Source organism: Pyricularia oryzae, chromosome 1, assembly GCF_000002495.2.
Source record: "Pyricularia oryzae 70-15 chromosome 1, whole genome shotgun sequence".
In the NCBI taxonomy this organism is placed as follows: Eukaryota; Fungi; Ascomycota; class Sordariomycetes; order Magnaporthales; family Pyriculariaceae; genus Pyricularia; species Pyricularia oryzae.
Window position 1 is genome coordinate 2,359,488 of NC_017844.1, and position 22,884 is coordinate 2,382,371.

Sequence of the window (22,884 nt, forward strand, 5' to 3'; positions counted from 1 at the left end):
ACCCAGCTCGATGGCACTCTTGTACACAATTTGATCAAATCTCAGGCCTTTGAGCCACTGCCCAAACGCTTCTCAGCAGCTGCCCGTATTCCCCCCCCCCCCCCCCCCCCAAAAAAAAAAAAAAAAAAAAAAGGAAAAAAAAAGAAGAAAAAATAAAATTCATACACATAATAGTATAGTCAGTCAGGCAATCAAATGGAGTCTCATACGATCACCGTGTTGTTGTTGGGAGATGACAGGACTGGAAAATCCACCTTCCTATCGTAAGCATCATCAATATCTACAACAGCCCCCATTGAATTGTTTCCAAGTTGGTTGAGAGAAAACGCACCATCATTTCCTAACAAGAAAATAAAAATACATCAACTGCCGTAGTCGCGTAGCCCAGGGCAAAGACAGGCTGACCGGACGAGCCGAGATCACGCTTTTGCGCGACTCGGACCAGCCCTTCTTCTTTGAACTGCGGTCCAGAAAAGGGGTCTATCGCATCGAGTTCCACGACACTTCTGGTCCCACCAATTGGCGCCTTCTTCAGCCAGATCTCATCGTGATATGTTATGATATAAGCCAACGCCTCAGCCTCATAAATATGCAGAGAGTTGTGAGTCGAGTTGCCCAACCGCCCCCAATAAAACCATCCGGTACCCATTCATAAGATAGAGGCTCACACAGTTGCCCGCGATTCTCGCACGCCCAACATAAAAACAACAGTGGATTAAGGAGTTGCGCCAGACATTTCCAGCCGGCGACTCGATCCCCATCGCAGTCCTAGGTCTCAAGCGAGACCTGAGGTCCGAGGAAGACCCCAACGGCATCATCTACCCGCAGGAAGGATATCGCATATCGCAGGAGATGAGGGCGGATCGATACATGGAGTGCTCGGCCGTGACGGGCGAGCTACTGAGTGAGACTTTCGAGGATCTATACCTCATGGCCGTCAAGACCACGACCGCCGAGGGAGGGCAGAGCGAAGGGGCGTGTGCGATCATGTAGAGCGCGTGTGGGTGCTGGTGGTGACTAGGTAGTTCTTGTCGTAAATCATTTCGCAATGTTCATTCTGACACGAAATAATAAATTTACCCCCTCAATCTCACAATCGCGCCTTAGCGTCACGTCATGGCGCATTGCCGTTCTCAATCGAATCGGTCACCTCTTCGTCGCCATACTCCTCCGCCTGCTCCTCTGAGACCGGAAAGGCACCCAGGACGTCGACAACGGCCTCGAGGATCTGCGTCTGCTGCTCCTCGGTGAAGCGCTCGGCAATCTCCTCGATGCAGACGTGCAGACCGGGAAGCTCGGTCGGGCGCAGGTTGGCGAGCATCAGAACCTCACCCTTGGCGAGGCCGAACTCGGCCAGCCTGCCGAGGAGCTGCGCGAGGCTGTCCTTGGTGTAGGTGAGCGGTTTTTGGCTCAGAGGGTTGGGGTAAGTCCCGCAGTAGTTGACGACCTTTTTGGGATGAGAGAGTCAGCGGCTTTTTTTCTTCTCTTTCTTCTCTTTTCTGTCACCCCTCTCTTCCTTGGTTGCAGATCGCGTTCGTTTGGTTGTCTTCTGGATGAATTTGCGCCCATTTTAACATACATCTTTGGTCACTGCCTGATAATTCTTGGGCGGTCGTCTATGCTCCTTTTTGTGCCGTGCAGAGAAACGGGTCTCGGACTCAATAAGATGAGTGTAAACCTCGTAATTTGTCAGAACTGCATTCTGTGCTTCAAGAATCTTCATTTCGACAGATACTTGTTTGCCGGTTTGATTGAATGGTGCTCTGATATTTGCAAGGGGACAAATGAACAAGAATGAAAGGGGTGCAATCGCTAGTTCTGGTAGGTACCGTAGACAGTGTCTCGGTATGTTACTGTTTAATCTTGGCCTCGAGCAATGTTTCAAAACTTGGCTTGGTAGTGAGATCGAGTTTAGCTCCGCTGTCCGCTTTGAGCTGCTCGCAGGATGAGCACCGCACGGCAAACGAAGGTGGTGGGGGTGGTGTGCAACCTGCGATGCCCCAAATTGCTACTTGGAGTTTTTTTTTTTTTTTTTTTTTTTTTTTTTATCACCTTAATCCAAGCAGGCAGGTACTGTACTGTACATACTGTAGGCAAATCACATGGAGCTCAACCCGATTGATTCAGTCTTTTCTAGGTGCAGGATCGTGTGCGTAAACCCCCACTCTGTTTCCCCACCATCCTTACTCCAACAGCATTCTGATTCAAAGGTGCAATCTTCTGTTTTTCCGTCTGTACTGTCGCTTGCCCGAGCAAATCACAAGATGAAATTCAATAAAAGGCCAGTCCTGGACCCTCTGTTCAAGAGCTCCAGTGTAGAGGAGCATCAGGACTTGCCTAACCTTGTTTTTTTTTTTTTTTTTTTTTTTTTTTCACAACGCTGCGTCGTCTGCCGCTTCAGCAATACGCACTTGACTTGACTTGACTCTTTTTTCCCCGCAAAAAAAACCTACCTAGCTTGCGGAGCCCGAAACTCGAGGCCTCCAGGCTCACAACTTCTTCGCCTTGACCAAAACTTTCTTACACCCATTTTTTCCGCATCCCAGTTAGCTTTTAGCCAGGCACTTGGTGAGCGGAAAACATCTTTGATCTCTTTTGAAAAAAAACCAAAAAAAAAAAACAAATATCGAAATTCATCATCCACCAGGTGACCGTGCAGTCTGTCTTCGTTTGCCTGTTGAGGAGCCGATTTCGGCATTGCTCCGGGATCAGGTAAAGAGAGCCGGCACCACCCCCAATCGTGAAAATTCGGGTGTGTGTACCTTGATCGCCAACAAGGGAGAAAAGCAAACAGAAAAAAAAGTGAGCAAAGCTTTTGTTCGGTATGCACCCCTGCATCTAGAACCACTCGCTTGTGGTTTACTACTAGGTCTACCAAAAAAAAAAACTGCCTATCACCATGAATTTCAAAGCAAAGGACTGACGAGAGACATTCTCCTTTTCTTTTTCTTTTTTCAATACAGTCTCGGCCTTCAATTGCGAAGTGTATCTAAAACTATCGGCCCCGGCCACCGAGGAGAAAAAGAAAAAGAAAGAAAACGCCACAATCACACACCCAGTCGCGTCGAGTATTTTTTTTTTTTTTTTTTTTTTTTTGGCACGACATCTGCCCCGCATCACAACATTGATTGACCAAGACCTCATTGCTTTCTCTCAAACTCACTCAACGCCCCAGACACTCACCTAACCCGGCAACCAGCCCCGCCGGCCATACGCTGCTGTCATGGTCCGCAATATTGTCGTCCTCGGTGGCAACTCCCACCCGGAGTTGGTTGACGAGGTCTGCGGCATCCTCTCGATTCCACCATGCGACCGCATCCTGTCCAAGTTCGAGGTGGGAGAGAGCCGCTGCGAGATCAAGGACTCGGTTCGTGGCAAGGACGTGTACATTATCCAGTCTGGAGGCGGGAAGTCCAACGATCACTTCATTGAACTTTGTATCAGTGGGTGCTCCCTGACTTGACCTTGTCCATCCGCACTACGGCTGCTCAGTTTGTCTGATCTGACTTCCATGAACAGTGATCTCGGCCTGCAAGACAGGGCAAGTATAATTCCTCCCTTTTACGGTCAATTGACGGCCTGTCGTCGCCATTGCCTGATATTCGGGGCTCTCGTGGCATCATATTCTCGCATTTGTTGAGGAATCCTCAACTAATATTTGGTTCTCACCCTACAGCTCCGCTAAGCGTGTTACTGCCGTACTCCCTCTGTTCCCCTACTCGCGGCAACCAGATCTGCCATACAAGAAGTCCGGCGCCCCGCTGTCCCAGGCCGCCGGCAGCTCCAACAAGGAATACACATTCGAGAGCGTTCCAGCAACACCGGCTCCCGGCATCCCCAGGACTGCTGGGCTTACCAATGGCGTCGATATCACGCATATGCTGCGCGACAGCTCCTTCACAAATGGCAACGCCCCAGCCTCTCCCCGGCCAGCGCCTCCCTCGGAACAATTCTCTGGCAAGAATGATGCAAATGGTGTGAACGGCAGCCGGTCGGGCAAGCCAAAAGCCCACAATTCTTCGGCATCCACATCTTCGCTCGTCCGGTCCTACACGACACACGATTACGAGAACCCATCCTTCATCAACCACTTCCAGGCTCGGCCGGGCTACAAGCAATGGGTTGCGCAGGCCGGAACTCTGGTTGCCAACTTACTTACATGTGCTGGTGCAGATGGCATCATCACGCTTGAACTACACGACCACCAATACCAGGGGTTTTTCGACATCCCCGTCGACAACCTCTACGGCAAGCCGTTGCTACAGCGCTACATCCAAACCCATGTGCCCAACTACAAGGACGCCATCATCGTCAGTCCAGATGCCGGCGGTGCAAAGCGAGCCACCGCTATTGCGGATAGCCTTGGCATGGATTTTGCTCTTATTCACAAGGAGCGTCGCCCGACCAAGATCTCGGACAACCAGAATGCCACGATGATGCTGGTTGGTAACGTCTCAGGTCGCATCTGCATCTTGGTGGACGACCTTTGCGACACGGGTAACACCATCACACGTGCTGCCAAATTGCTTAAGAAGCAGGGTGCCACCTACATCTACGCTCTCGTCACCCATGGTCTTTTCAGCGGTGACGCAATCCCGCGCATCAACGCGTCCTCAATCGACAAGATAGTCACAACAAACTCCGTCCCTCAGGCCGAGCACAAGGCCTTGTGCCCAAAGATGGAGATTCTGTCAGTCTCTCCCGTGTTTGCAGAAGCCATCCGCCGGGTGCATCACGGTGAGAGCATCAGCGTCCTGTTCCAACACTGATGTTCTGATCAAGAAAAAAAAAGCCATTTCTAGTTGCAGAGCCCAACTTCGTTTGCTGTGGCTTTGCTTGACACTACTACTCAAAACAAAAAAATCAACTTCCTCTTTTGCATACACCAGCTCATGGCGGCGTTATTTTGGCTTTCCCCATGGTGGCATGTTCGATTATTCCCTTCGTGCTGGAGAATCTGGCTTCACGACTCTCCTTGATCTAGCCCGGAGAAATGAGTTTGGGGGTTCTATTTGCTGCTTTCATCTTCAAAAGGTCTTTTGTCTTTTTTCTTGGGGAGGGCTTATTTTGTCATTCAACGTGGCGTCCAAGATAAAAGGTTCACGCGATGTCGCATTTGACGCAATCCACCTTGATTCCAGGTGCTCTGTTTGACCAACCTTTGCAAGCGGTTCCTCGCTTATTCATGTCTTGAGGTGAGACTTGGTTTCCGAGGTCTGCTTTTGTCTTGGTAGCGTGGGCTTGCTTTGGACCGGCTTAGGGTGACATGCTTCGCGACGGTGCCAGAACCGGTACCCGTTATTCCCGCTTTAGGGGTCTTTTCTTGTGGTTCATTGAGCCACCGTACCGTGAACAAAGTGGCTGACTTGGAACACATTTCTGACACTTCAGCCGATTTTGTCGACTGGCTTTTGCTACACCTTACAGACCTCCCTAACCTGACCCTACGCGCAGCTTCGACGTTTGTCTCAAATCTCCACGCCCGTCTAGGACAAGGCTATTTGGGCATATTATTGGTTTTCGACCACACGTAGAGTGATGGACGGCCCACGCGACAGAACTCAGCAGCTCTGTATTGGTCAAAGCTTGCAGAACTTGGTCCACTTGGCGGATGCGAGAGGTGACACCGCAGGCAATTACGATATGTACACAACTTATAGAGGAGATGCTTAGATACATCTCGTAGTTTGGGACGCTTAGTCTTGCCGAGATAGAACCAAATGTAGGCCTTGACTAGCATCGGTAGCATCAATCTCGCGTGAAACGACGGTCAGGAGGCTTGTTATGAATGCCATTCTATACGTGTTTTGCCCAGAGTGGCCAGCAACCTCAGCCACCACATGCATCTTCCAACTGGCAGGATGCAGCCAGTAGGATGATGTACCAACTGTATAACTGTATGGGCCTGTATTCGAATCAACAAAAATAAAATAATTGTTCTCTACACCCGGGCAAATATAACTCAAAAACGGAGAGCATTTCACATGATCGCAGCTCTTGCAGCCACAGGACTTCAACGGTTTACAGGGAGGCGGCTACCATGTCTCTTTCATTATCTGTTTACCAATTATATGTTGAGAACTCATCTCCAAGTTCGCGTGCACTGTTTTCCGAGTGGTTTCTCTTCTGCCGTTTAATATTTAGTTTCAGATGTAATAGGCAAGCCTTGTCACCGCAAAAAGAAATGTCAAACAGTATCCTCTCATGTAGAGCCAGAGCCGGCTCCCATGGCGGTTTGGTTCAGGTCTTGTGGTATTTGCCAACCATGCACGGTCGCTGCCCGGCGGTAGGCCGCTATAGCGCTACCAATATCATAATCGCCACCGCCAACACCTTCTATCTGAGCCGGTTTCGGGTCTTCCGAGACCAGCGCAAGCCGTACCATGATTAGAACATGCTCTATGCTACATGCCGGGCTCCAGCCAGTTGATGTGAGGAGCTCCATGCACATAGCGCCGCCAATCGTAACATGTCCACCTCCGCCCGCATGGAAAGGCAAGAAGCGAGGGCGGATCACACGCACAAAGGGCGGAGAGATGGGGAAGTTCTCACCAAAACGAAGTTCGATCACGATGGACATGACGTTCGTTTCCACCATGCTTCTCCCTAGAGCTTTTGTCTTGTCGAAGCTGTGCAGCTCCACGATCATCTGGAACATATTTGACATACCATCAAAGTCGATGTACCATCCCAGTTCGTGCGAAGGGCTAGCTTCCTGGATCTTCCGGAGCGCACTGATCTCCCTTGCCAGGTGTCTACCAGCACCGCCAGACCTTTGCGGAGGAGCAAGGCGGGGAAGACTGGCGAGATCCAGTGTGCCTGGTTGGAAGTCGGTGAGGTGAGCGGGCTTGATGGTCCGGACCTCGAGTATCTCGACGTCTGTATCACTACCATCTTCATCACTGTACACGCCCTCTTCGCCATTGGATATTTCGACCAATTCCGTCAAGACGTCAAGATCATCATCCTCACTCTTGTAACCATCATCCGTCGGCAACATCTGGCTACCGGATGATGGTATAGCCGCCCGAGGGATTCTTAGCGGCCTGCCGCCGACTCCTTGCGGGATCATATACGGATCCTGATCGATGAACATTATCGGAGAAGGCTTTCGAAGTGAGGCAGGTGGAGCAACAGCACTCAGGGGAGGGTCCTGCTCCGAGGGCATTTGCTTTTTGATGAACAGATAGCGGCATTGCTGCCAATCGATATTCTGTACGACCAAATGAGGGGAGCGACTGACAAACCGATTAGGTATGTTGATCAGCTCGCTCAGAACGATGGTAATATTGGACTGGAACGCAGAGGATGGCCAGATAAAGTTTGTTCCTGGGTACGCGTATCCCATGCTGGTGGCAAAGTCTTGCGAAAAGTAAATCCCATTACCAAAGGCCCTTCCATTCGCCACGGTGTTGAAATCAAGACCCGTTCTGATGATGCTGTGCCAGTTGAATTGCCCGCTTCCATGCCACGCAAAGATGGTCGGATATTTGGAGCCCACCACTCCCATTTGGTTGAGTTCTGTCCTGAAGCGCTCCTCCTTATCAGGAGACCCCTGAGCAAAGCGGAACTGTATGTAATCCGACATCTCTGGTATTTTTAGCGAGGCTAATGGCTGTACAGTTGTCGCATCCAACGTCGGGCCAACGTCATCGTCGTCCTCGAGGCACATAATGAGCGATCGATTCGTTGCAACTATCCATTCCAAGAGCGTTGCCGTAGGGGCTATGACCTGGCTCATACCCTTTACTGACGAGTTTGGGGTTTTCTTGAGGAAAGACCTGATCTGCTCGATTGGTGGTAGCATGTCCAGGATGAACCTGATTGCTATGGCTTTTCCGTCGTCGAGCAAACTGTCGAAACTTGTATCGAAAGTGGAAAGGAACAGCTGAGCAGGGTCGTGTCCCGGGTTGATCTCTGGGGCCGGCCCGATATCAACTGCTCCTCCATACCGACGTCCTGCAACAGAGATGCTCACAGTGCCCGCCATTCGGTCAATGTTGATGACATTGCCATAGGTGATCGATTCCGTAGATGCGCTAATCCCACCCACGTATTGCTGTCCTGAATAATCAATATAACCCTTGGTTCCCAACGTCGGTCGACTGTAGAGCGTTGCCAGCTTTGACGAGACTGTACTGTCCTCGAAAGCGAAACCGTGGTTGAGTAGTGTAAAGCGACTCACAAGCGCATAGCAAACCCCTGGCCTCAAAGATTCAAGCCAGTCGTTGTGGTCATACGTTCGTAGCAATAGACTTTGGCCAAGATCTGTGACCCGAACTGCAATGCAGCTGGGTAACGGTGCAGATGGCTGTCTTCTGTTGAAGAAGTCTGGGACTTTAAGTGAAAGACCAACAGGAAATTCTCTAATCGAGTATTTGCTATTGCCGCTCAAGCCAGCGCCTGTCATCGTCATGTTGCGGGCGCATACGGTGCTGCTGTAACAGAAGCTGCACAGAAGATCAACCACCTTGGGCTGGGTGAGAATCTCGTGCTCAATGCTGGGTCCCAGTCCCATCTGCATATACTGGAATAGGCAGAGTTGGTTGGAGCAAACGAAGGGCTTGAGAGAGCCCACGTCGTTTCTGACAAGTCGATGGCAGCGAAGGCAGTATTTCGTACATTCCCTGAAGTACTTCATTGCGAATTCCCAACAAATCAAAGGAACACTTCTTTCTGTGCCCACCCCTGAGGCTAGATGATCATGCATTTCGGTTGCTTTGTCGGATGAAAACTGCCTATCAAGATCAGATGCGTTGCTGATGCCGTCAACCAGGCTCTCGTTCGCGTCGTCCCATGAGCAGCCAAAGTTCTCTCGCAGCTTCACAAGTGATACAAAGCATTCGCTCATGAAGTCGTCGAAAGACCTCGATAGAAATATACGCTCCAGCGGAGGATCTGCTGCTGAGTCCGGAGCAGGCCCTTCAAGCTCGTCGTCTCGTATTATGGCCTCGTTGAATGCTTTGATAGCCTGTCCCACTGTCGGCTTGAAGTTTGCGCATTTACGAATACGGAACTTCATACCGCTATGTACAGCCGGTCGATCCATAATGCTCTCCATGGTTGGGAAAGTCGTGCCGCTGATCGAAACTAGCAGAACCAAGTAGTCTGAGCCGGAGAGGCCCCAAGCCAACAGGTTCTCCTCAGACAAGCCAAGCTTGCAGATCCTGACAGACATTGAGAAAATGTGCGAATTATGATCGGGGAGCAGCCCAGCTAGAACTCCAATTTTGCAGCCAGATCGCTTGGCCTTGCGGAGGCTTCCTCTGATCCGCTCCCGTTCCTGGAGCTGGGATTGAGAAAGCTGGGTAGTCCTGGTATTGGTAGGTGCGGCGGCAACACCACCGCTCATCTGAGCAAAGAAGCCCTCATCATCAGCTTCATCGTCGGTTGCAATCGCGCCGAAGCTATCGTAAGCGTCATCGTCCTCGTCGTCTTCGTCGCCGCTGTCATCGCCCTCATCGTTGTCATTTATATTATCAATATCCGTCATTTCTGCGTCAGAGGCATCGGGGCTGCCAAGACTAGAGGACTGTCCCAAACATTTGTCCAAACTCTTGGACAGGTAAGTGACGGCGCGAAGAATGGTGAGGTTACTGCCAGTAGCAAAGTGCGTTTGCACTTGCTCGAGAACCTTGGCCACCTGCCTCGGCGCCTCCTCATCATCGGTGAAGAGAAGGAAGTTACATGGGCCAGGATATCCGTCGATATTGGCGGCCAAAAGACGGACCTGAAGGCTCTTGAGGAGGTCTCGGTTGAAATAGGTAACTATAACCTCGTCATCATCACCCCTCCTCACCGAAGACACATTCTTAATGCGCCCCGCTTCGGCCTCGGTGGCTGCCACTAAAACATCGGCCTTGAACTTCCGTGCAGTCATTGCTATGATGTATCGAATTAGAAGCTAGGTGGCTCCTGGTACTAGAATATGGAGCTCCAGTCGTGGGTTTTCTTGCTTGGCTGTCAACAAGTACGTACCGAAGGTTTCTGGACCCGAAACCTATGCGGGATCTTGGTTGCAGGAGGCAAGTGTGAATACGTGCAACGCACATCATTCAGCAGTCGCCCTGAAAACAATACATGGATCCTGTGAAGGAAGAGGCTCGAATAATGTGGTCAATGGCCAGTGTTGCCAAAGTGGATGTTATGCCAGGTTAAACAGCAGCGTGGTCGAGTAGTGTAAAGAAGATAATAAGGCGGGGTGTTTGACTGTGGATGGATCAACCTGAGGTCGGAGCCAAACGATAGTTCGGATTGAGGAGAGTGAGGTAAAGTGAAATAAGTAGGGTAGCGGGAGGAGAGCAGGTGAGGTAAGTCAGGTCGGGCGAAGTAAGAGGTAGGTAATTAGGTAGGTAGGTACCTACCTACCTAGTACAATGACAAGTCTGGATGATGGTTGGTTGGCCACCTAAGGTAGGTTAAGGCAAGCCAGGTGACGAGGAGTGGACGAAGACAAAGTGAAGGGCAAGTAAGGTAATAATGTCTTGACGTTGGGTGAAAAGTCAAGGTCTGTCCAGAATCGGAAAGTCCTACTCTGATAAAAAAAAAAGCGGCTGGCTGCCTCGCGGCGCTTAAAGACTTGCGCTGCACCCACAGAATTTTGTGTAACCTTTCCAGTGCCGCTAAAGTACCTTATCTTCAAATGTTCAAATGTGCATTAACCTTTTTTTTTCGCCCTCCCTCGTGATTATTTTCCATCTTTCTACTCTGCTCCCAGGTATCGTAACCAAACTTCTCGCACGTTCCAAAGACTGTTTAGTCTCGCCCAAACATGCGGGTGCCAATGGGATCGTAGTTCTTGCAAGAGGTAGCTCATGCCTACCTTAGGTATGTAAGTAGGTAAGTGGTGAGTCTGCTTCTGTTGTCGCTTCAGGAAGTGGTCTCTCAGGCCAAACAGCGATGGTAGGATAATGAGCACGGAGAATCTGGAACCCAAGGTCGCAATCAGATGGGATGCTTGCCAGGTAGGCAATTAAGCAATGCAATATGCAGAGCAAACGGAGTCGCATTTGGAACAAACGCAGTCTGCATCTGCCTCTTGTGGCTTGCTTTCCTGACGCCTGTTTCCTTACCATGTCAGCCACTTGAAGATGAACGTTGATGGATTCAGCACATGTATCCAGAGCTACTTGAATTACTCTCTGCAGTCCGTCCTAGTTGATTTATGACTTTCCATTGTCGCTGGGTTTCAGAACGATTCTAGCACACGCAGGCAACCGTAGAGATGTGAGATTAGCGAAGCTGGGCAAAATAAGCATGCAGGCCGGGGTACATAAAAACACTGTACAAAAGAGTTCCAGAACTAGGCAAAACGAAAGATCAACACTGCTGTGACTCATATTTTCGATATCTTACAATGAGAGGGATTGTTAGCTCGATGAGGGAACAAGCACCAGGTATGTTCAAGGACAGGCAGGCATTTGACACAAAACGCCATGAGTAGAATGAAGGGGAAAGCACTCCGGCATAGATTCCTGGAGCTAAATTAAAATACTGCGATAATTCATAAGATCACGAAAGTTCAAGCAGAGGTTATGCATGGTCGAAGATTGGTCGACGAATGAAGAATTTAAGTCTGATGACAGCATGGTTAGTTTAGCTGCGAGGGTGACAAAACCAATGCTTATCATTAGATGAAATCTAGGTACCCGACAGGAAACCACCACAAGGAGCTACACCCAAGCGGTTAGGAATATATCTCCTCTTTAAATGAACAGCAAAAATTTCTTCTATCTGAATAGTAGTGATATTTTCAGTTGCTAGAAGTCTTCGTCTTGATACCTAGGTACTTTGTTCATCAAAACCTCTGCCTTGGTACCTTGCCTTTGTCGTCGTACTTTGGTGCGTGACTACCATTCCGATTTTAGCACGCGTGAAGCCCCACCAATCCACCTCAATGAATGGTCAACCCAGCCAACCGGCCCACTACTGCACATGCTGTCCGTCCCACTGCATGCCTGTCACTTTCATACTTTATTATCACCTTGGCCTTGCTTGAGCCATTCAGTAATTAGCCCCAGACATCCAAGAGGTATATCTAAATGATCGAAACCTCCCAAAGTTCCGTAGGAGGTGTTAAAAGCAAAGGCCGTGAACACGGGCCGGACGTCAACAAAAGATGACGTCGGATTTCAGATCAGCCCAACCACGCAGCAGTGGCTCTGGCTCGTCGAGAAACCTCCCCATCCACCCCGGCAAGCAAAAAACTCCCGCACAATCACCAACACAAATCCAAAACCAGTCACCGCACGTGGTAGACCCTTTCCTCTCTGACTTTTTGAACCCTTCCTTTGACCCCGTGGCATACCTCAACTCCGTCCTCCCGCCCCTGCAGACCAGCAGCAGCGGCCGCCCCTCTGCAGCGGCGTCTGCGCGCCAGCCGGTAGGCTCCGGGGGCGGCAGCACTGCGTCGAAGCCCGTGCCGCTGGCCGAGCTCTCGTCGCAGGCCCAGGCCCAGATCAACCAGCTCAACATCCACACCACCCGTCTGGCCGCCACCCTCACCCAGCTGACCGACGACATCCTCCGCAGCGGCAGCCGGCTCGCCTACGAGGTCGAGCTGTTGCGGGGCGAGACCCTTGGGCTGGCCGAGACTCTGACCGAGGGGCTGAGCCAGGACGTCGCAAAGTTTGTGCCCGGAGGTGTGGGATCCGCCACAACCGCAGCGGCCAGGCAGCCTCCAAGGGCGACGGCGGCTACGGCGCATGAGGACGATTCGGGGCAGCGCGGCGAGGGGGAGCAGGAGGATGCGGCCGGGCCCAAGCCGTCCGACCCGCCCTACATCGCGCAGCTCCGAACCTTGACCCTCGTCAGGTCGCGGCTGGAGTCGGTCATCAAGACGTTTGGCGACGCCATGGAGTTTGTCTTCCCGCCGTCTGAGGTGTCGGTCAGCTCAGGGTTCCTGTCCGTCTCCGCCCCAGACCCCGGCAAGGAGGCGCACAGCACCGAAGAGAAGGGCCAGCAGGTGCTACGGGACCTGCGGGAAGAGATATCCGGGCTTCTGGCCGTGTCGGATCCCAAGGGTATCGAGGACGCTGTTCACCGCATAGAAGGCCTCAAGGACCTAAACAAGGTTTGGCATGGTACGGCTGAAGAGAAGGGTCGGACCAGGTTCCTGGAGAACCTTGCGAAACTGGTTGAGGACCGGCATCGTGAGCTGCTAAGGGACCTCGAACAGGCCAAGAGGGATATCGAGAGATCTGATTCTGTCGCAGGCGGAGGCAGTTCTGCAAAGAAGACGACAACTGCCACTACTGCGAATGCTAGCGAAAGTAGGGGCTACGGTGGAGGATATGGCTTTATTAGCCAGCTGCAAAAAATTCGGGGTGGGTTGTGAGGTTCCGAAAATCATGTATTTTATCGGGCCATATATGTAACAGATGAATGAAATAGTCAGCAAGGCCACCCACTGTGAGATCACGCGTATGTGATCAGCGACCCTTTCTTCTTTTCTTCTTTTTTTTCCTAAGTCATGTTTGCCTATGATAGTTCCGTCTTTCTAAAGCAATGCGTTGCTCTCATGCAAACAAATATATCTCAGACGATATTGTTTTGCCCGAGGGGGTCTCCAAGGAACATTAAGCGCCAGCTAATTAGGCTGGAGCTTATCAATGACAGCCTGCCATTCGGGTTCGTCCCCCATCTAACTAGGACCTGAAAGCAAATCCAAGCAGCATTGTGCTTGCTCATAGTCATTCCCCAACTCCTCTTTTTTTACGCGTTTCTCTCTTGTATATCTATCATTCCCAGCCTACAACTCCTTCAATGGGGATATATGTGCAGTTGTTGCTCAATCTTCGAGTGCAACTGGATGAATCCAGGAAGACACGGCACTGATTCCGTGTTACATATTCTGAGACGGGAAGTGAGGACGTCGTTTTGGTGATCTCGTCCGTTCACAGGAATCACCCTGTCGGTAGTTGTGGAAAGACAAGGGGATTGCAGATGGTAATAAAAAGACAAAAAAATAAGAAAACATCAGGCGTGATATCAAGCACTTGCAGTGCTGTCGTATCAACTCGGGTTTGTACTAGTACTCGAACTAGTAGTGACAATAGACTTGGGTGGTCGGTCGGCCGGTCGTTCAATGTAAGGCGCAGCGGAGTCACACATGTGATCACCTCCATGTCTGAGAACCGTGATAGTAGACCTATCTCTTCATGGTTGACCGGTTGAGGGCCTCCTGAAGCTCGGGTCTATCTTTGAGCGACTCCCACGCGTCGACAAACGTCATCCACTTGCGTTGGCGCTTGTCCTTCTCGGGCCAGTCCTGCTCTTCGCTTGTGACGGTCGCCTCGTAGAAGTGGTAGATGGCTTTCTCGCGCTTGCCAGACTTGGCAGATTTAGAAGAGGTTTTAACCCTAGTCTCCTCGATCTGGCCAAGGTCGTAATCGATGGTGACAACAATTCCAGCCTCCTCCCAGGCTTCACGCTCCGCGGCCTCGGTGCATTCTTCGTCCGTCTCCCAGCCACCTTTGGGCAATACCCAGCCCTTCCGGCGAGTTGATTGAGTGAGTAGCACGTACTCTTTGTCTTCTGAAAGCGCCACTACACCAGCGACCAGGCGTTCGCCCTTGCTGTTATACCCTAAGACACAGCGTGATGAGGTCAGTTGGCTGGGCCGAAGCCACTTGCCCAGGGGTGAACTCACGTTGCTTGCTCCTCCCAGTACGGGACTGCATGGTCCGTGTACTGCTATTACTGCTTCCTGAAGCAGCCATTTTTGAGACTGGACGACCCGAGACTCACTGTCTCAGTGTCTTCTTGATCAAGTGTTGCCGGTGGGCGGGGCAGTATCCAGGGTTCTGTGAGAGAGCTGGAAAATTGAAATTGGGAATAAAACGTCAAGTCGTCGCAAAGGAAACAGGATATGAGGAAGAGGAAAAAAAAAGAAATATAAAAAATCCGTCCAGGTGAAGGGATAGAGGTAGTTGGGGATGATGCTAGTCGGACGAATGAAGCCTCAGTTGCGGAAAGTTCGGGATTGGGTTGCTGGGCAGCCCAAGGCGCGCAACTCTCAACTTTTAAGGGAGTATACACGGCATGGTCGCAAGTTCTTCGAATGGTACGAAAATCCCTTTTGAGTTGTTAAGACGAGTGACTGGATTTACCTGCGGTAAGAGGATGCGTGAGTGACCAACGTTGTCGCAAGCAGTTTGGGATGAGCAACAGCTTGTACAGAAAAAGCGTGTCAGATCAAAGTTGAAGGAAGGGGGAGGTAAAAATCCATGGTGCCTGAAGTCGCAAGAAAAGACAGGATAAAAAAACACGTGGGAACGAATCAACAAAATTGGAATTTTGATTCACGACTTGACGGACAGACCAAAGGATAGCAGCGATGGGGAAACAAAAGAAAAGTAAAGCATAAAGGAAGGGCACGCACTCCAGCCGTAGCGCAGTATAGATTAGATAGACTTGGTGTTGGAAGAGACCAAGTGTGGTGGTGGTTTGGTTGTGTTGCGATGCTGTCGAAGAGCGCTGACCAGAAAATTGAATGCCAAGGATCGATCGATCAGACAGCCTGCCGCGGGACTCGCAGGCGGCTCTGAGAGACGGCGGCGGGAGGCGGGTTACAGCCCCAAGCAATTCGACGTTGAGTTTTTGGTCGCGCCACAAACTCTGCCTCGTCAAGAGACTTGAGAGGCACTGGGCTGGCTGGAGATGTTCCTTTCGGATCTTTCTTTTTGAAGTCTGACAAGGCTGACTTCAGGGAGTCTTGAGAGGTCGAGAATCCGGGCCAGAAAAAGGGTTTGACGTTCTTTTTCTTTGGAGAAGAAGCGTCAATGCAGGGGGGCACCAGACAGGGTGAGGGCGAGAACGAGGGCGACGATGGAGCACCTGGTGGGGGCGCGGGTTTAAGCTCTCCTTGTCACCACTAGGGGGTACGAAGTAGGAAAAGTACCCAAGTGACAAAGGAGGAGCAAAAAAAAAAAAAAAAGAAAAAAAAAAGCAGGGAGAGAGGGAGAAAAACGTAGCTGCCAGGTAACAAACAAGGAGGTACCTTAAAGGAGAAAAAAAAAACCCCTCCAGTATGGGTCGCAATGCACTCTGCGTCGCGTGCCCATCAACCAACTTGTGGGAAACGACAAATTTTAAAGTTTGAAAACTACGGCAGCTAACGGAAAAGCCAGGCTATGGAGAGGTAGAAAAGAGACCCTGATCAACCAACCTGCAATTGTTGCATTGATTACAGCCCGACAGTAGAGGTACACACCGAGCAACTGGATCAAGTAGAACTAAGTAGTCTAGAGTTCTAGAACTAGTTCTAGTTCTAGTAGATTGTTACGTCTAATTGTGCCTGGGCTGCCCGTGCATCCTTCCCTCCTTGAAATGAAATGTATGTGATCGGAGCTGAGCAGACTGACTACCTACGGTACGTACTGCACCCAGGTAATTCGTACCTCTCAAGTGGGACAGGCAGCCAACCATTCCTGCCGGGAGCCACCTGTCCTGCCTCGCAAAAATGTTGCCTGCTGAAGCTCCAGTATGTATGGGTTGGTGCGGTGTTGCACAACCTCCGCGCTGTGTACCAGGAAATTGGTTAGCCTTGATTTTTAGCGCCACCAACCCTATGAGGTGGGATTGCAGCGCTTGGAAAGGGTGTTCGGGGCTCTTTTTTTTTTCTTTTTCAAATTAATCAATAATTGCCGGGGATCAAAATTCCACCTCGAGCCAGTCATTGAATTATCAAACATGAGTTATGATCCCTCCACACAACAGCCATGTGCATTGAAACGGCAGTAACTGCCAGAAATGCAATTTGTGGTTTTACACAACAGATTAATTATTTTGGGTGCAGCTTTGGTCAAACGCCTGCCTGCAAAGGTTAGGTTCTCACTAGCGTCTTTGGGAACTGGCCAGATGGGGGGTTCTCGAAGCTGCCCAGATACCAAAGATACCCTCCCAAGGTATTCTAGGCTGTCTGACTGCCGCCGGGAAATTGTTTTGCATGCTCCCGTGAAGAGACAAACAAGATTCGTGCATGTATCAAAACGGTGTGCACCGAGAACCGGACCACGCTTGCCCCCTTTTTTTCACCACATCTGTCAAGCTCTGGGCGTACCTCGTGGACGAAAAAAAAAAAAAAAAAAAAAAAAGTTCAGCAGATATCAGTTAACACTGAGGTATACATGAGCAGAGTCATCTTCGCACAGACGCTGACCACGTCACTGCTGCTAAAACCTTTTCATTTGAAGGAATTCCATCTCATTAAGACATTGCCATTGCGGGATCGACCTAGAAGGATCTGAAGTTCTATCTCAAACGATTCAAGATAGTGATCGTCCCTGAGCGTGGGTTATATCGAAGGAATGAATGTAGGCAGATGTATCTGCCTTATAGGATTGTTTCCCTTTTGCATACGTAAGGCATCCGTAAGGTATCCACAAACCAGGTACATAGGTAGGTAGGTAGCCAGGCTCATTTCATGGATGCCAGTCAATATTCACAACTCGACTTTATGTGGTACTATAGCATCAGCAAGGGCTAAGCACCTAAGCATGCTAAGGTACCTAGGTTGTAGGTAAGGTAGCTTGCTAGGTAGGTAGTAGGTAGGTAAGGCTACGTGGAATCCAAAGCTTTGGTGTTGGTGGCACTCTGACTGTTTCTGGAAAGGTCCCGATCAAAACAGAGACCCCACTTCTAGCCGCCACCTACTCAATGCAGCTTCGACAAGGAGCTTTCTAGTCGGGCAACCAATATTTTGAAGAAAGGGCGCCCCAAACTTGCTGCACCTACTTCTGCAAACATACCTCAGGTACCTTAGGTCCATACTAAATATTTCCCCGGGATTATTCTTTTCATTCTTCTTCTTCTTCTAAATCACTAGAACTAGGTTTAGTCGCCGACATCACCAACCATTTCCAAATATTCACCACCTTCTTTCTATACCGCTTCTCACCTCAAGATCGACAGCCCTGACAACCTACCTGAATTCTACCCCGCCCCCACGACGACCCACCCGGCTTGCTGGCGCTTGTACGGGCTCCGCGCCGCTGGTACGAGCCAGACCGCCGGCTGTAGTTGTGCTTGTTCCCGTCCTACTGCCCTGTTACACTCAACACCCCGACCGACCTCGGAAGCTTCTTTTTTCCCCTTTAGCACTTGCACACGGGGCGCCGATGGAGGGCGAGGTCATGCAGGCCCCTGATTGTGCAGACGATGTGCTCTCGTACATAAGTCCAACCGGTAAGAAACATTTGCTAACCAACCATTCCACCTCGTGCATGATCAACGCACTTTCGTTGGCTTGTTCGTGGCAGAGGCCATGTCATATCCCCTACATTATTTGCATTTTTTAAAATAAAGAGCAGCTCTTCCTCTCAAGCTCTTATTAGCGTTTCTGTCAGATGCAGCCCCTAGCCCCTCAAGGTCTTGTGTTTGGCCAGTCATCCACCGCCTGTGACGAGTTGCGTGCAGCTAGGCACATATTGGAAAGTCTCCAAGAGTATATGTGCGGCATGGCATGGTACTCAGGTGCCACTTTTCTTCCAAAGCCCATCTTTATGGCTCAACTTTGTATCTAATTATTTCATACGTCAAACCCGTGCTCTTGTTCGGTGTTCCAAAGCCACCCTTACCAAAACAAAAGCAAGCAAAGATTGTGTCTGCATGGCATGTTGGGATGTCATGAACATGTGTGACAAGTTGATCCCTCACCATTGCACTTAACCTTGTTTTCTATTTTTCCTCTTCTTCGCAATACCTACCGACAAAGTGCTAACTCACTTGCAAAGGGTACAGCAATGCATCAGACTGTGGATATTGTCATGGACAAAACTATCCCAAGAAGCGTAAGATATTATATTCCATTCCCTATATTTTCTGAGTATCCTAATGGGCCCACCCGTTTCATGTGTTTGCGTTAAGCTTTATCGGTTTTTGTTGTGCACACATCCTCCCAGTCTATGTTCGCGCAGCTTCCATATCAACGCCATGAAGCTTCGACAGAGAAACATGATACAATGCTGCTACCTTGTCTCTGACATCTGACCAACCGCTGGCAACGTCTGCAGGATACTCGTATTATGCAATCGCCACCGACTTGGCTCCAGCGTTCTACAAGAACCTTGTTGATCGTTGTTGGAGGCGTTCCGGGACGCTTTTATATCGACCCAACCAGAGGCTAGCATGTTGTCCACATTATACACTACGTCTTGACGCCTATGAATGCAAGCCGACCAAGGATCAGCGTCAGGCAGTCAACCGTTTCAACCGCTACGTCCTCGGCGACGCCTACGTCAAAGAGTTAGCGCGCCTGCATCCTCGATCTCGCGAGGATGTCAAAAAGCGTGATACTGTCTTCAACCTCGTAGAGCGGATACACGAGGCTGAGCTCGACACTTTACCTTCAGGTCCCACTCCTGCACACAGCTTTACTGTAACACTTGAAACTGACGAGTTCACGGAGGAAAAGTATGCTGTTTTCGAGAACTATCAGCAGGTCGTGCACAATGAACCTTCGCATAGGGTCAGTCGCACCGGCTTTAAAAGATTTCTCTGTAACTCGCCCGTGCAGCGAACCACCGTGACGACTGCTGAAGGCTATATGCGTAAGCTGGGATCCTACCATCAGTGTTACCGACTGGACGGGAAGCTTGTTGCGATCGGGGTTCTGGATCTCCTCCCCGACTGCGTCAGCGCTGTATACTTTTTATACCACGAGTCGATCCACAAGCACAGTCCTGGGAAGCTAGGCGCCCTGCGAGAGATCGCCATGGCCATCGAGGGCGGATACCGCTATTGGTATTCAGGCTACTACATACACACATGCCCAAAGATGCAGTATAAAAACGATTACTCGCCTCAGTACATCCTCGACCCGCAAACTCTGTCTTGGCATCACCTGGGTGAGAGCGAGATGCGTATATTCGATAGCAATGGCTATGCAAGATTCTCCAGGCTGGAACAGACAAGTGGCGAAGAGAAAGGAACGTCAGCGGATAACAAGATACCTGAGGGTGACCCAAGAAAAGATGACGAAGGTGATGCCACCACAGACGAAGATGATTCCATGTATGAATTCCTCTTGAGGAGTGACATGCCAGGTATCCCCACACTGGAGGAAATGGTGTCGCTGGACATGGAAAACATCGCCATTGCTGTCAACGGATACGATCAGCTGTTCAAGGCATCTAACCTTGCAGTTTGGGCAAAACAGAGCGTCCTTGACTTTCCAGGACTGAAGTCCAAGATAGCAGAGCTGGTGGCAGCCGTCGGCCCCGACTTGATGGACAAATTCTGCGTTGACTTTCGGAGGCGGCAGCCATCCTGAAGCCAGTGGTGTAGATTAACGGCTCAGGACTGCGGCCGCGGCTCGTTGCAAAAAAAATTGAGTCCTGGCCAAGCTTCCTCCATCACGGACACTGAAAAGCTACATGGGAATATGAAAGAAGCTTTATGAAGAGATTTATTACATGGGTATTTCTATGCAGTGTCTTAGAGCTAAAACTGAGATTAGAACAGAGTATGGCAGGTTCAAGCGACAGCGATTCTTTTCTGACCCAAAATTGGTCTCCCTCACCACTCCAGTGACCTCTTGTCTCTACTTCGTTGTCAAGACTTGCGAGACAGAAGGCACCTTGGATGTGAGCTCCTGTGTTACTTCGGCCCAGGCAAGTCTCTGGACCTTCTGGGCGGTTTCGCTCGTAATCACGGGTTTCGATTTTCTGGAGCCCCATGCTCGTCAGTTTCATTCATTTGAATGCTTGAGGCACATAATATTGCTGGTTCCTTGAGATCGACTTACTTGACATACGCATCGTCTGCAAGGTAGTTGGTAATAAATTTGCTCTGCGGCGCAAAGTACCATCAGTATATGCTGCCTCAAACAGTCTTTGTTTCTTACAATAATATGTTACAATAAGGGACGTGCGATGAATAATGCGAACTCACATGGTCGGCCTCAGTAGTGAGCCCCGCCTTAAGGTAGGTACGGGAGCCAACTTCAGGCGTTTGAGCGACCAGTGTCATTACAAGTGGCTCGACAGCCCTGAGGATGAAGTGTTTTTCCTTGAGCGTTCGGGTTATCTCGGTCCAGACCATTCCGGGACAGCATGTGTTGATGATAAGGTCGGGTCTGTGTGGCATGAAGAATATTTGTCAGATACATGGGTTTTGTGAAGCAGATCTCATCGAGTCACTCGGAGGGAGCATCCCCCAAAAGCATCCTAGTAAAGTCACTTACTTTCCCTGAGCGTCAAGCGCCTGCTGCGAGAGCTCGTGGACGCAATATTGCAGCAACAGTTTGGAGTTCCCATACTGGCCCGCGGCCCCGGGCCAGTTCTCTTTGGCGCTAAAGTGCTTGAGCAGACCGTCCTGGCCGGCGATCTTCTCCCACCTGGAGATGTTGGTACTCATGTGCATGCCGGAACTGACTATGGTGAGGTGGGCCGGGCTTTGGCGCTGGCTGCGGAGCTCTTTGAGCCAGGGCAGCAGCAGTAACGAGATGAGAACCGTGCTGAGGACGTTGACTTGAATCACCATGTCCCTGTAAGATAATGAGGATGGTTAACAAAAAAGAGGTCCGTTGGATCGGTCATGTTGACCTCGTTGGCTCATCTTTGGTCAAATGGCAAAACTCACCAACCCTCAGGGCTCTGCTCCCATGAAGCATTGTGTACTCCTGCATTCAGACAGATCCACTTGGATGTCGTGACGTTAGCCAGCAGAATTATATTGTGGTTACCGGACAGATATAGTATATGTCAGCGCAGACTTACATCCAGACCACCCTCGGTGGCAAACTCCTTCTTGACGGTCTCGGTAAAAGCAACAACCGACGGGTACCTGCCCATGTCGAGCTCCAGCACCTTGACGGTGACATTTGAAGAGCCGGCGGCCTCTTCAATCTTCTTCTTGGCACTCTCACCGCGGGATGCGTCTCTGCAGGTGATGGCGATGGTTGAAGCTCCGAGCTGCGCCAGGTGAATGGCGGTGGCAAGGCCGAGTCCAGCGGTGCCGCCTGTTACGAGGGCCTTTTTACCTTTGAAGCTGTCCGGCGCAGCCATTGGCTGCACGAACAACTTTTGCTTGAGGGTCATTACCACAGCCGACATGTTGGGCAACGTTAAGAGAACAGAACGGTTAAAGGATTGATAAATGACTAGTGCGAGGGAATAGGACGAATCAGGACAAAGGCGAGTAGATGCTGCGCGTTTGTTCAATCCTCAAAAAAGTTAATCTAGGACTAGAGATCATGGGATGGGGTTCATTTCATTGTTCGACAGGCGGCAGGTGAAAAAGAGTTTGATTTATATCTATCGGGGAACAAAGTTAAGATGATTCTCCGCCATCACATGGATACGGGCGGAGTCCCGCCTTGAGCACAAATTCGAGTTGTATTATTAGCAAGGGACGTCTCGGATTCAGATCATGTCTAATTCTATGACCAGGGGCCTCCATGACTCGAAAAACAGCTACCAGAAGTCTCGGGGTGTGATTGGGCGACGTGGAATTCACGATCCCATTGTTGGTTGAACCGTGTTGTGCAAATAACAAAACCCCTTTGGTGATGATGGACGAGCACCTGTTTTCTGTGGTTGTGGTTGTTAACATTGCTGAATTACCGACCAACGACACTGTCAAACTGTGATCTGTTGATACTCGGATCAAAGGCGGAAGCTTGTGAAACTCCATTCCCGCGGGATTCGGCAAGCCGCCGTCAGGCTAAGTTTTCGAATTCTGCAGCACAGTACGACGGGGATATGTGTAAGTGGTCTTCGCAAGCAGTTGTTGTTTATTTGTCCTGTGCAACCGTTTTCCTGAGCATATTTGTCGTGTGTGAATAATCACAATGGCTTGATGCTAGTATAGCATCGAGTAGATGAGCATGGTCACGATTCATACTCGATGATAAACTGCTTCGTTTGAACAAGAAGCTGGCCG

General features: G+C 50.3%; 8 protein-coding genes across 8 annotated transcripts; 4 read left to right on the forward strand and 4 right to left on the reverse strand.

Moving 5' to 3' along the window:
• The first annotated feature begins 90 nt into the window (after positions 1-90).
• Positions 91-1,095, forward strand: MGG_06676 (uncharacterized protein). Its single transcript, XM_003709334.1, has 3 exons — positions 91-263; positions 376-601; positions 712-1,095. Exons 1-3 carry the CDS (start codon positions 196-198, stop codon positions 991-993), a joined length of 576 nt encoding a protein of 191 aa, XP_003709382.1. The 5' UTR covers positions 91-195; the 3' UTR covers positions 994-1,095.
• MGG_06677 (uncharacterized protein) lies at positions 181-2,043 on the reverse strand. Its single transcript, XM_003709335.1, has 2 exons — positions 1,580-2,043; positions 181-1,447 (listed from the first exon to the last, which is right to left on the reverse strand). Exons 1-2 carry the CDS (start codon positions 1,721-1,723, stop codon positions 1,115-1,117), a joined length of 477 nt encoding a protein of 158 aa, XP_003709383.1. The 5' UTR covers positions 1,724-2,043; the 3' UTR covers positions 181-1,114.
• Positions 2,044-3,071: 1,028 nt separating this feature from the next.
• Positions 3,072-6,023, forward strand: MGG_06678 (ribose-phosphate pyrophosphokinase 5). Its single transcript, XM_003709336.1, has 3 exons — positions 3,072-3,443; positions 3,520-3,541; positions 3,677-6,023. The coding sequence occupies exons 1-3, from the start codon at positions 3,224-3,226 to the stop codon at positions 4,767-4,769; spliced, it is 1,335 nt and encodes a 444-aa protein (XP_003709384.1). The 5' UTR covers positions 3,072-3,223; the 3' UTR covers positions 4,770-6,023.
• A 179-nt stretch (positions 6,024-6,202) lies between these two features.
• On the reverse strand, positions 6,203-10,075 carry MGG_06679 (uncharacterized protein; the record flags this gene model as incomplete). Its single annotated transcript, XM_003709337.1, has 2 exons — positions 9,979-10,075; positions 6,203-9,882 (listed from the first exon to the last, which is right to left on the reverse strand). Exon 2 carries the CDS (start codon positions 9,878-9,880, stop codon positions 6,203-6,205), a length of 3,678 nt encoding a protein of 1,225 aa, XP_003709385.1. The 5' UTR covers positions 9,881-9,882; positions 9,979-10,075.
• Positions 10,076-11,963: 1,888 nt separating this feature from the next.
• On the forward strand, positions 11,964-13,480 carry MGG_11879 (uncharacterized protein). The gene has a single exon (XM_003709338.1). It carries the CDS (start codon positions 12,119-12,121, stop codon positions 13,334-13,336), a length of 1,218 nt encoding a protein of 405 aa, XP_003709386.1. The 5' UTR covers positions 11,964-12,118; the 3' UTR covers positions 13,337-13,480.
• Positions 13,225-15,937, reverse strand: MGG_06680 (nudix/MutT family protein). The gene is made up of 3 exons (XM_003709339.1): positions 15,383-15,937; positions 14,651-15,110; positions 13,225-14,586 (listed from the first exon to the last, which is right to left on the reverse strand). The coding sequence occupies exons 2-3, from the start codon at positions 14,718-14,720 to the stop codon at positions 14,150-14,152; spliced, it is 507 nt and encodes a 168-aa protein (XP_003709387.1). The 5' UTR covers positions 14,721-15,110; positions 15,383-15,937; the 3' UTR covers positions 13,225-14,149.
• Positions 15,938-17,676: 1,739 nt separating this feature from the next.
• Positions 17,677-20,551, forward strand: MGG_06681 (arginine-tRNA-protein transferase 1). Its single transcript, XM_003709340.1, has 3 exons — positions 17,677-18,186; positions 18,735-18,791; positions 19,014-20,551. The coding sequence occupies exons 1-3, from the start codon at positions 18,120-18,122 to the stop codon at positions 20,270-20,272; spliced, it is 1,383 nt and encodes a 460-aa protein (XP_003709388.1). The 5' UTR covers positions 17,677-18,119; the 3' UTR covers positions 20,273-20,551.
• MGG_06682 (uncharacterized protein) lies at positions 20,378-22,877 on the reverse strand. Its single transcript, XM_003709341.1, has 6 exons — positions 21,720-22,877; positions 21,583-21,641; positions 21,185-21,487; positions 20,893-21,076; positions 20,747-20,790; positions 20,378-20,666 (listed from the first exon to the last, which is right to left on the reverse strand). The coding sequence occupies exons 1-6, from the start codon at positions 22,053-22,055 to the stop codon at positions 20,543-20,545; spliced, it is 1,050 nt and encodes a 349-aa protein (XP_003709389.1). The 5' UTR covers positions 22,056-22,877; the 3' UTR covers positions 20,378-20,542.
• Between the last annotated feature and the right edge of the window lie 7 nt (positions 22,878-22,884).